At 41.9% G+C, this 12,212-nt stretch overlaps 1 protein-coding gene across 1 annotated transcript in view; it reads left to right on the forward strand.

Annotated features, from left to right (window-relative positions):
• The first annotated feature begins 9,556 nt into the window (after positions 1-9,556).
• CCDC30 (coiled-coil domain containing 30) overlaps positions 9,557-12,212 on the forward strand; it is a 104,546-nt gene continuing 101,890 nt past the window's right edge. Inside the window, 2 exon segments of the mRNA XM_087865786.1 lie at positions 9,557-9,625; positions 11,984-12,104. Coding sequence (XP_087721912.1) covers positions 9,617-9,625; positions 11,984-12,104 — 130 coding nt within the window. The 5' untranslated portion in view covers positions 9,557-9,616.

The raw sequence follows: 12,212 nt of genomic DNA on the forward strand, positions 1-12,212 counted from the left end.
CAGAGAAAACACACTAGTAAGGTGGAAATGGTTGAAGTAAGGGATAAGATCTGTCCAGGTAACTTGCAAAACTTTGGAAAGGATCCCATGTGGAACTAGAGTAAGACCGAAATGTGGGTACCTATTTGGGATATCAGCAAAGCAAGGACCCCCAAAACATGGGTCAAATCAAGCTTTGATGAACTGACTAGGATCTTGTAATAAGAGCATTTAAATGACCATGATATAAACCAAGCTTCTCTCAAGTTGTCATTTACAAATTTTTATTTTGCACGACATAGGTGGAGGAACGGTTCACTTAAACTTAATTTTCTAGGACTTCCAAAGGGCTTCTGTCTTAGGGACAGTTCTAGTCAAGTCCGATTTCTTCATCTTTACAACAATAAAGCCGGGTCCAAAAAATGTGATTTGCCTTAGGTGCCCCAGGTAGTGACAGATCTAGGATTAAAATTCAGAACTCTGACCCTCTCCCTTTTAAGAATGAAATTACTTCTAGAAAAATAACTCCAAGGTTATTGGGCCGGGTCTCCACTTAAGGTCTGGCGGGAAGCTACTTGAGAGCTAGAAACGTCCGCTAATGAAAAGGAGCCTCAAAGTAGAAAAAGCGCACCTGTGTTGTTACCATGGTTACTGGAAAGCCAATGGAATGCGCCGTATTTTCGTTTCTGCCGAAAAACCCCGCCCCACGACCCAAAGGCCAATGGTGTGCACCGTCTCCACAGGAAGAGCAGCCCCCAAGCCAATGGTGCGCGTCGTTTCTATGGTTCCCGCCGGAAGGACGCCTCGGCGTCTCTGCGACCAGCGCGGTTGCTATGACGCCCGGACCTGGGTCGGCACCTGCCGCTGGCGGTGCGGCGGACTGGAGCGAGCCGGGACCCTCGCGGCGCTCTCCGAAAGACAGTCTCTGGCCCGGTTCCTGAGGTTGCCGCGGTTCCCGCCTCGGCCCCGAGGAGGAAAGAGCCTCTTGTGCGTTCCTTTTCAGCGTCCCAGGTCTCTCCCGCTTCTCTCAGCGGTGTGGCCCGAAACCGGAGGGGAGCCTCGCCTGGCTCTGCCTTTGTAGGGCCGGGCTGGAGTGATTCCGCCTGAAGAGCGATTCGCCGGTCCCCTGGGACCCAGCCGCCCAGGCCTTTAGAATTAGGCTGTCTGTCTGATTCAGGCAGGGCTTGCGACCCCGTCACCGGAGTTAGGTGGGCGCTCCTTTTGTCACTGCCCAGGCGAAGACGCAGCCCTGCGCAGACCGCTGCGCCTGACCCGCCTGGCCGGTGCCGAGGCCTCCGAGCCACGGCTCCCCCTGGTCGGCGTGTGGACAAAGAGCTGCTGTTTTCTGCTTTTTCGCCCTATGTTCATCGTGCGGGACCTTAAATGCCGATGAAGCTCTGGAGAGGCCTTTTGTATCTTCAGCATCAGACGTCATCAAGTCAGTTACCTTCTGCCTTTCGAGCGGCAATCTCATCCGCTTCTCTCATCGCCTTGAGCACCAGTTTTCGCATCCTGCTCATTCCACAGCCATTTTCACCCTTTCTTGTCCACGCTGTACGTCACTGAATGTGCATTCGTCTCCACCACCTTTGCCATCTATAGACCGCCTCCCTCTGCTTTCCTGGTACAATGCTTTGGGTCGCTAAGTATTCCACATTCTCCAGCTCTGGAATCATTTGGAAGATTTTCTTTGTTTCTCTGCACTATGGCAAGCTTCCTGTCTTGGGTAAACTAACTAGCATGGAGAAGCGCACATTGGTAAATACAAACAGTAAATTTCTGCAAGCCTAGTGCGTTTTGAAAACGGAGGGGGGGGGAATCAAAATGCATTTTTAGGCCCGTCCCAGGCTTATATAAAGAAAGAAGAGTGTTCCTTGCTCAAGTGAATACTATGTTAGATTTGCATGATGTATTCATGCACGTGAAAAGATCATTCAGAATGATCACGTAGCCATATTTCAGCTTTAAGCCCATATGAACACAATGCCTTGATACGGTCGAATTTTCTGGAGAGGAGATGCTTAAAACAGTTCTTGTGTCTTCTCTTCATGTCAGTTTCTTTCTTTCTTTCTTTCTTTTTCTTTCTTCCTTCCTTCCTTCCTTCCTTCCTTCCTTCCTTCCTTCCTTCCTTCCTTCCTTCATTTTAGAGAGAGAACGGGTGTGCATGAGGGAGGAGGCAGAGGGAGTGGGAGAGAGAATCCTCAAGCAGGTACCCAATGAACATGGGGATGGGGGGTGGGCTCCCCCAGGACCCTCAGATCAAGACCTGAGGTGAAATCAAGAGTTGGCTGCCCAATGGACTGAGCCACCCAGGCGCCCCTTCATGTCAGTTTTTTTTCTTTTTCCTGATTTTATTTATTTGAGACAGAAAGAGAGAGAGAGAGCATAAGAGTCAGAGGGAGAAGCAGACTGTCCACTGAGCTGGGAGCCTGATGTGGGGCTGGATCCCGGGACCCTGAGATCATGACCTGAGCCAAAGGCAGATGCTTAACTGACTGAGCCACCCAGGCGCCCTCATTTCAGTTTCTTAATCAGAAAACATTCTTTGTGATGTGAGCTAAGAAACAGAAACAATGAGGCAGAGTGATTGAAAATAAATATTTTTGGCAAGGGACCAGGCTTAAAAAGACCAGAACATAGAACCTTAAAAAACAGAATGAGATTCATTTAGAGCCAGTGAAATTTTCTTTTAGTTGAAAAACTTTAATTTGTCTTAAAGTATCTGTTCCTTGTTGAGTCTTACTATTTCTTTTCAGTATTCAGGTTTAAATGTAAACTTATTTTGAAAATATGCACTTTTAGTGGGTATTTGGGGGGCTAGAATAATTTGGATATTGTTATTTTCTCATGCCAATTACAGCACTTATCTGTGATAGCTCATACTTGCAGCCAGGTCGAGTTTCCAAATACTGAGAAATTCAGCTTTCTCTTCTATAATAGATTGGAAAGAAAAGAAAAGTTCTAGGGGCATCTGCGTGGCTCAGTCGGTCGGGCGTTTGACTCTTGATTTCGGCTGAGGTCATGATTTCAGGGTCGTGAGATCAAGCTCTGTGATCAGTGTGGAGTCTGCTTGAGATTCTCTCTCACCCTCTGCCCCTCCCCTGCTCACACTCTAAATAAATAAATAAAATCAATCTTTAAAAAAGAAAAGAAAAAGTTCTGAAACTTTTTCAATTTTCCACATTTAATGGATAAATTCTAACTTTTGAAAAGCCGAGTATTAGATGCTGTATTTCAAGGGTCTTACCTTTCCCCTTCCAATATGTATTTACTGAACAAACATCATTAGGGCAACATTGAAAAGTAACTTTTTAAAAACTTTCCTCTTACCCTAGGACAGTGGCTCTAAACCCAGGGGGTGATCTTGCTCCCCATGAGACATTTGACAAAGGGTGGAGATATTTTCAGTTGTCACAGCTGGGGGTGTGTTACTGGCTCCTAGCTGGCAGAGGCCAGGGACGCTGCTGTACACCCTTCTATGCACAGAACACCCCCCCCCCCCACGACAAAGAGTTAGCCAGCCCAAATGTCAATAACGCCGAGGTCAAGAAACCCTGTCCCAACATATCAAGTTCATTTTTCTGTTCTGGGTCAACCCTTGCTCACGAGTGTACATTTTTACATAGCTGTAATGATAGTGTATATTTTGCCTTTCTTTTTCCTGTTAATTTTATATTTTAAACATTTAAACATTGCTACATTGTTTTCAGTTTTTTGAAGAGTATATTCTTCCTCATTTTACTTGGGAATTGAGAAGGAAAAAACTATATAATTTTTATACAGTTTTATACAAAGTTTTATACAAAAATATAATATGTATTATATTTTAAGATGCCTATAATTTTTAAATTATATTTGTGTAGAAGGGAGAAAGAAGGGTTAAGGTAAATAGCTTATCCGGGTATATCAGTTTTTGTGGCCATGCTGTTTACTTTTGTTCCCTAATGTCACTCTAAGACAGTGAGATCCAAAATTCATCCTTTGCTCAGAGCCAAAAGACGTGCTGTAGCATGAGGTATGGTCCTGCCCCTTCACTGTAGTTTGAGGCACCTGTAGGGGAAATAAGAACAAAAAGCAATGACTCTGCACCCATTCTCCTTGCCCTCTTTCCATTTAAAATTCTTTGTCTCTCTCTCAGTTTGCTTTGACAGTTTTACTAACTCATTCTTTATATCTGGAAGCAAAAACTTTTTAAGATAGTTAATGAGCATTTATTCAGTATCTACTTTGTAGAGAATAGGTTGTGGGTATGCTTTGTTATGTGGGTAATTTTAGGTGCAGTTTAGATGTTAGAGCATTTATAATTCAAATAATGGATTTTTTAAAAGATTTTATTTGAGAGAGAGAGAGCACAAGCAGGGGGAGGGCTAGAGGAAGAGGGAGAAGCAGACTCCCTGCTGAGCAGGGAGCCCAAAATGGGCTGGATCCTAGGACCCTGAGATCATGACCCGAGCAGAAGGCAGATGCTAAATAATGGATTTATATTACCTCAAGATCTGCTTTTTTAGAACTTCCAAATTACTTAACCATTGAATCTCAGTGAACCAACCTTCTGGAAAAATGTGTGTTCTGGGATGTCATAGCAGAACAGGCAGAGCAGCCCAAATGATAAAGTCGTGGAAATATAAACAGCATGATGGGGATCCGTCAGTATACTGGCGTGGAAGACTGACGTCAAGGCGTGGCAGAAGATAAGGCTATAGAGACAGGCAGGACTAGGTTGCGGAGAATCTCTGGTCCCAAGCTGAGGGATTTGAACTCTTCCTGAAAGCAATGGGAATGAAAAGCAGCAAGTGATTTGCATTCAGAACAGCCAGTCTAAGGGCTTTGGATGGGGGCCAGCCTGGCAGCAGGGATATCGGTGAAGGATGCAATTAAACAAACTGGACAGTAATTGAGGAGAGCCTCAACTAAGGCAGCACCCTTAGAGGTAGAATCTACACATTCAGCGACCGGTCATTAATGAGAGTGGGATGAGTAAGAAGGCAGGGCCACAGGAGACTCCCAGGTTTCTGGCTTGGGAAACCATATTGATGGTGATTTTATTAACCGTACAATACAGAAGGAGGAGCAGGTGGAAGGGAAAGATGAGTGGATTCAAGCTGAGTTGTTCATTAGACAATTTGATATGCATTGGTCATAAATAGTAGACTCATTTTATATTGTCTTCTTAGCCTACATCGTCTTCTCTGGAATTTGTATCTCTCCACCAATCCTTACTTAAAGAGTAGGCTTTAGTGGCCATATTTGTACCTTTGCTTTCAACCCATTCCAGTGACAACGGACTGAATGAGGATTATACAACTAACTTTGGAGAGGGGGACATGGTTCATTGGATGAGCAAAAAATAATCATCTCTCTTTCATGAATTTGAATTAAAAGATAAAGAACAGAAATGACTTAATCCGAAAAGTTAGTTAGGCTTGACATGTGAATGGCTGTTCCTAGCCTGGCTGAGGAGCAAGTGGAGAAAATTTATCCATGTGGAAAAGCAAGTAAATGGGGGCAGATTCATGTGGAAACTCAGAGATGAAGGACCTCATGGGTCAGGATAGAATAGTTCAGTCTGGTCTAGGATGGGCTGCCCAGTTCCGTATCCAGTTCCTATGTAGTCATATTTATTTTCCAGCATATGCCCTTATATCTTATTTTAAGTAACATTTCTGTAATAGTTGGGATTGGTTGGCCATGAGGGTCAGAAAGCTCAAAATAAAAATGGCTTTAAAAAGATAGAAATTTATTTCTCCCAAATAAGAGTGAAGAAGCAAGCAGTCCAGAACTGATAGGGCAGCATCTTGAAATTGTCAGAGAGTCACAGATGTCTTCTCTTATGATAGTATATTATCTGTGGCAGGTGGCTTCTACCCCATGGTGTCCAGGATGGCTGCTCAGACTTTAACTATCTTGTGTGTATTCCAGCTGGTAGAATGGAGGAAGGAGTGAGGAAGAGTGATCCCATTCCTTTCAGAGCACATCCTAGAGGTGGCGTAAAATTCCATTTATATTCCATTGGTCTGAACTTAAGTCACACGGCTGTATCCAGCAGTAAGGCAGGCAGCCATATGATCATTCAAGAAATCAGTTCTCTTATGCTGTGGGAAAAGGGAAGAATAAATATTGGGGGACAACTGGCAGTCTTTGCCACGTGCACTTGTGTATGTTCTAACTTCAGTGTGTTTCTGTTTCTTCCCATTTTTTCTAGATAGAGCTGGAGCTTAGCAAAAATGGATTATTATTAAATCTAACAACCGCATGAGGTAGGCCTCATTAATCCATTTTATTTGGGGATAAATAAAAGTTTAAAGAAGTTAGGTGACTTGCTTAGTCACAAAGCTAGAAAGTGGTGGAGCCAGAGTTTGAACCAAGGTATGTCAGACTCCTATGTCCATGTTGTGAATCACGATGACAGTGAGAAAGGCAGAGAGCCAAAGGCAGGATTCTTAGGAATGGCAGCATCTCAAGGGACTGTGGGAGAAGAGGAGCCCAGGGAGAATACAGAGAAGGAAAGGCCAGAGAGGTAAGAGCAAAAACAGGAGAAAGTGATGTCACAGAACAGAGAAAGGAAATGCTTTCAAAATAAGGGTGCAGAGAGATCATATAGAAAAATTACAGAAACATGTCCAGTTTGATTGGCATTTTGAGGGTTATTGGTAACATATTTTGAATACAGTGGTAAGAACAGAAGTCAAAATGCAGTTGAGGAGGGGAAGACAAATTAGAAGGAGGAATGTGGTGGGGTCAAAGGAGGGCTATTTTTGTATCTTTATTTTTAAAACCAAAAACATCCTTTTTTTTTTTCCTTTTCTCTTTCTTTTCTTTTCTTTTCCTTTCCTTTCCTTTCCTTTCCTTTCTTTTCTTTTCTTTTCTTTTCTTTTCTTTTCTTTTCTTTCTTTCTTTTTTTAGAGAGAGAGAGTGAGAGCCTGTGTGGGGAGGGGCAGAGAGAGAGGGAGAGAGAATCTTAGGCAGGCTCCACATCCAGTGTGGAGCCCCATGCGGGGCTCGATCTCAAAGCCCTGAGATCATGACCTGAGCCGAAATCAGGAGTCCAACACTTAACCGACTGAGTCATCCAGGCACCCCAAGACCGGAAACATCTTGAGTGAAGGGCAAGAGATCAGTAGAGAGGGAGATAGTGAGTATACAGAAAAGAAAGAGCTTCCTTGAAGAAGCAATATGGGATGGGATCTAGAACACAGGTGAAGACACTTGCTTTGATCAGGAGGATGGACGTCTCCTCCACTGAGTGGCGAAAGAGAACGAGGTCTCTAAAGATGAAGGCGAGTATCTTGGTGCAGCGGAGGAAGTGGACAGAGCGTCATGATGACTATAGTTTTACTAGTGCTGTGGGAGACAAGGTCATCTGCCAAAAGGGGAGAGCTGAGATTTGGAGTTTGATGAGAGAGATGGAAGTTCTGAATAGTTGCCGAGTTAAATGGTAGCAGAATCTGGTAAAGAATGCATAGATTGATCTAGCAGGAGAGAAGCTTGGCTCCGGCTGCAGACCATGAATTTGCAGTGGCTCCGGTCTACTTGCTCGTTTTATTTTTCTCTACCAACACTCAGCAAACTTAAATAGATATAGAATAGTCAAATGGTCAAACTTTTCCAGAGCTGGGATTTTCAGGGAAGGTGGGACAAGGGGCAAGAAAACTGGGGACATTGATGAGAAATTGCAATGATCAGCTATTGAGTCCAGGCTTGAGGGGAAAAGCCAAAAGGTATCTGGGAGCTTGAGAGATGTAATGGTCCAGGGACTGAGATCTCACTGTCATTGTAGAGTAAGTACAGTTTAAGAGAGCAACCATTTCACACCCATCAGTATGCATTTGTTATAGATATAAAACAATTATAACAAGTGTTGGCAAAGATGTAAAGAAATTGGAGCCCTTCTGCGTAGTATGATGAGAACATAAAGTGGTGCAGCTGTTTTGGAAAACAGTAGGGCAGCTCCTCAAAAAGTTAAGCGAAGTTACATGACAACAATTCTCCTTCTAGGTATATACCCAAAACAGTTGAAAGCAGGGACTTAAACAGATACTTGTACACCCATGTTCACAACAGTGTTAATTCACACTAGCGGAAAGGTGGAAACAGCTCAAATGTCCATTAACAGATGAGTGGATAAATGAAATGTGTTACATACACACACAGACACACACACGCATGCATACACCCATACACCGGAATATTATTCAGCCTTCAAAAGGGAGAAAGAGAATATGAATGGGGACCAGATGATGAGAGTTGGGTGAGGAGGAGCACAAGAAGATTTCTAGCTGTAAGTCATGAGGAGGACACATGGGGTACAAAGATTCAGGCCTGGGTCCTTTTTTCTTTCAGTGTGAGGTTCAGATGATAATTAGAATTCTATGTATTGTCCACTAGAACTCTTGATGTGAAAATGATAACACTGAAAAACAGCAAGAAAGGAGAAAAATAATACAAATAATCAAGAAAGCAAAACAGTATGGTTTGTGTGGACTGTCTGCTGTACAATAATAATTAGGTGGATCACTGCAATTTGGTCAGATTAACTTGGTTAAAATTTATGTCTGGGGGCGCTTGGGTGGCTAGTTGGTTAAGTGTCTGCTTTCGGCTCAGGTCATGATCCTGGGGTCCTGGGATCAAGCCCCGAGTCAGGCTCCCTGCTCAGTGGGGAGTCTGTTTCTCCATCTCCCTCTGTTCTCACCCCTGCTTGTGCTCTCTCTCTCTCAAATAAATAAAATCTTTTTTAAAAAAAGTTATGTTTGGTTATAACAGCAAGTCCTCTTCAGCTAGAGGTTCTAGTAACAGAGAAACACAGATACAACTTCAATCAGAAATTTATCTTTCACCTACCATTATAGTGGAAGCTCTTTTGTAGCATGACTACTTTTAACTTAAAAAACTAAAGATAATATTGATGACAGGCTCATATCAAGAAGTTTTGGAAGAGAACTGAATGATTTAAAAGTCACCAGAAGTTATAAGTCATATTCTGTGAGCACAGTAATTCCTTGATAGTACAGAATCCGTGAGCTCGCTAGCTTCCAGAGGGGTCCTTTTATCTCTCAAATTCAGTTGAGGGAAAAAAAGTCTTCTTTGGAATTTATAACTTTGCAAGGGGGCTGTTTTCAGATTACTGAATTGTAAACTTCAGAACTGGGCATACAGAAAAGCTTGTTTTTTTAAAACACACATTTGCATTATATATGTAATATATATATAATGTCATCATTTCTTATTTTAGAAGATGTTATAAAGCTGTTGAACCTTTAATTTTCTTTGTGCTGTTGGCTATTCATGGAAATGTTCATCATAACTGGGTAACATACCCATTAATTAACAGGAGAGCTAAACTACTTTGGACGGAGTCTAACTCTAGGTGCACATACATGGCCACTCTCCTGCATGCCCCGCTGTGCGTATTTGTATGTGTGCTGTATGCATGTGCGTACATACACGTATGCTTATTTCTTCACCAAGGACAAGTTCAGATAGAATATATATTTCACCATCTCGAGAAAGAAGGGATTGAATCCCTTATTGCTATAAAAGAACCGCTCTATTTTATTTGGTGCTTATTCCAGAACAGTGAAGACAGCTGAGCACTGCTACCAGAAATTTAGAAGAGCTTGCAGTGAAGCCCGTGGAAGAAATGAAAGAAGTAAGAGCTAATAACATAAAGTTTTAAGATACCTGTCGTTTTGTTCATTGTCCTTCATTAAATTGACATGTTAAAAACCAACATTTGAATATTACGGTGCAGCTTGCAAAGCACTTGCCTGTACATTTTCCCCCTAAATTATTCAACAATCTGTATTCATTTCCAGTAGAGTGCACGTACAGGACGTTACTCAGAGATGACTGGTTGGACATCCAGATAGGTCTGCTCAAGGCGGCTTTCCTTATCTTTGTAAATTCATCCTTGTTTCAATAACCGATTTGTTTCAGCTGTAGCCGACTCTCTTGCTTGTAGCTTGTAGGCTTAGAAACCTGCTTAGACAAGGTACCATGAGTGGATCTGTTTCTCAAAGGTGACCTTTACATTAACTGCACTCACAGAGAAGTTTGTAGAAAAATAGATTCCAGCTTACTAGTCGACAAAAAAATGTAATTTTGCCACAAGAAGCAGACACGTGTGTCCCGTGGCTGATGGACTCTTTCTCTACAGGTGCACTGCATTACAGATGTTTACTTGCTGAACAACTGATTCCAATTTTTACAGCACTGGCTAAGATAGTCTGATTTCCACCATAGGGCTCTCTATACCTGTCTTTGTTTCTGGACCTGTTACAGACAAGAACCAGGCAAGGTACCTAGCTCATAGAGGAGCAGATAATGGCATCTTTTGACTTTCTTGTCACTCTTTTGATGTTTCCAATACTGATCAACCTACTTTTTGACACATTCTTTCTTTACATGAGTTAAATTCTCTCAGGTTGCTTGGAAATCATTCTGCTGTGTTTCAACATCTCAGCTCAGGCAACTTACTGGTTTTTAAATTTAACTCTTTAAATCTTTTTTTTTAAAAAGATTTTATTTATTTATTTATTTATTTATTTATTTATTTATTTATTTATTTATTTGACAGAGAGAGAGAGAGAGACAGCCAGCAAGAGAGGGAACACAGGCAGGGGGAGTGGGAGAGGAAGACGCAGGCTCCCAGCAGAGGAGCCTGATGTGGGGCTCGATCCCAGGACTCCAGGATCACGCCCTGAGCTGAAGGCAGATGCTTAATGACTGAGCCACCCAGGCACCCCAACATTTAATTCTTTAATTTGATTTCCAAACTCTTAAAGAAGAATGCAGCTCCTTTAGAACAAAAGCAGGACAGCATAATAGACCATGAACTTTAACATTAGGCAGATGGGGGTGAAAAATTGCCTTTAGTACCGTCTTTCTGTGTAACCTTGGGCAAGTTAGTTAACTTCTTTAAACTTGAAATTCCTCATCTGTAAGATGGGGATGATAATAGCTTCTTCAAAGAGATGTGTGAGGTTTACACAGGTTACATTCCATAAAACATTTCATATACGTGTACTTCACACCTAGCAAGGATTCAATAAATTATAGCTGTTACTATTAGAAATAGGTGTTATTGTTCCTGCCATTTTGAAGAGAAAGAAATCGAGGACTAGCAGGAAGTTATAAAGTTGGGTGGCAGTGCCGAGTTACCTCTGCTGTACCGTTCAGCTCTTTGTTCTTTTTATGAGGAGTTGTGCAATAGGCTTCAACACAATTCAGCAAAATGCAATTCATTTACTTTGGTAGTCTACTTCTCAGCAATTTGGCACACCGAGTAAGAGCTTAGCCTCTGGGTCTGGCCCTGCTGAGTGCGAAGTCTAGCTCTTCCCCTTATTTCCTGCATGACAGTGCAAATCCCTAGGCCTCTAACAGCCTGCTTCCTTCCCTGTAAAGTGGGAGGATAAGCAGTCTCATGGGATTGTGGTGAAAATGAAATATTTGATGTCCTTAATATAGTGCCTGGAGCATCGAGTTAGCTTTTAATCTATTATCATGAGCCACATAAAAGTAACTTTTATGAAGCTGCCATGTTAACCAGAAGCTATTTTTTAAAAATACTCAGTATTTTAATACAATCTTCTGTTAACGTTTCAGACATGTTAATCGTCATTGTTAGCACAGGAATGTAAATAATTATTGTGGAGATTTTTCTCTGTTCATGGGTATCACGCTGTATTTCCTAAACCATAGATAAGGAGACTTGATTTGAAACCTGGTAAGTTAATGGAAAAAAAAAAAATATCAGAGACTGTGACTGTCCCAGAAATTTGTGGAGATGTGTCATCATATCTATGGGAATAACATAAAACAGCTGGGAGGAAGTTTAGGGAGAGAGACCCACACTTAAGGAAAGCCAAGTTTTCTGTTTATTTCTTAGATTATAGACACAGTAAATAGTATGGTGATCTCTCAATGACTCTTTCACTTCATAGATTTGATATGGGTTACTATATGAACCATGGACTAAGAGTAAGAAGATGTATTATTTTCTTTTTAGGTGGAAAAGTATGCAAACCATGTCCATAACTTAACAGAGGAAAGAGAAGCATTTTCTCACGGCTGTGAAAAGGAAAACAAACAGTTTAGACATGTGGTTAAAGAGCTCCAACCCAAACAGGGTACTTTTTCCTTTTGTAACAATGTGAAGTTTATTTTTTTTTTCTACTTCTAAAAATAATATGTGACAATTATAGAAATTTGGGAAATGTATAAAAGTAGAAGGAAGG

This window comes from Ursus americanus, chromosome 12 (genome assembly GCF_024610735.1).
Source record: "Ursus americanus isolate L20-20 chromosome 12, mUrsAme1.1.p, whole genome shotgun sequence".
Lineage (NCBI taxonomy): Eukaryota > Metazoa > Chordata > Mammalia > Carnivora > Ursidae > Ursus > Ursus americanus.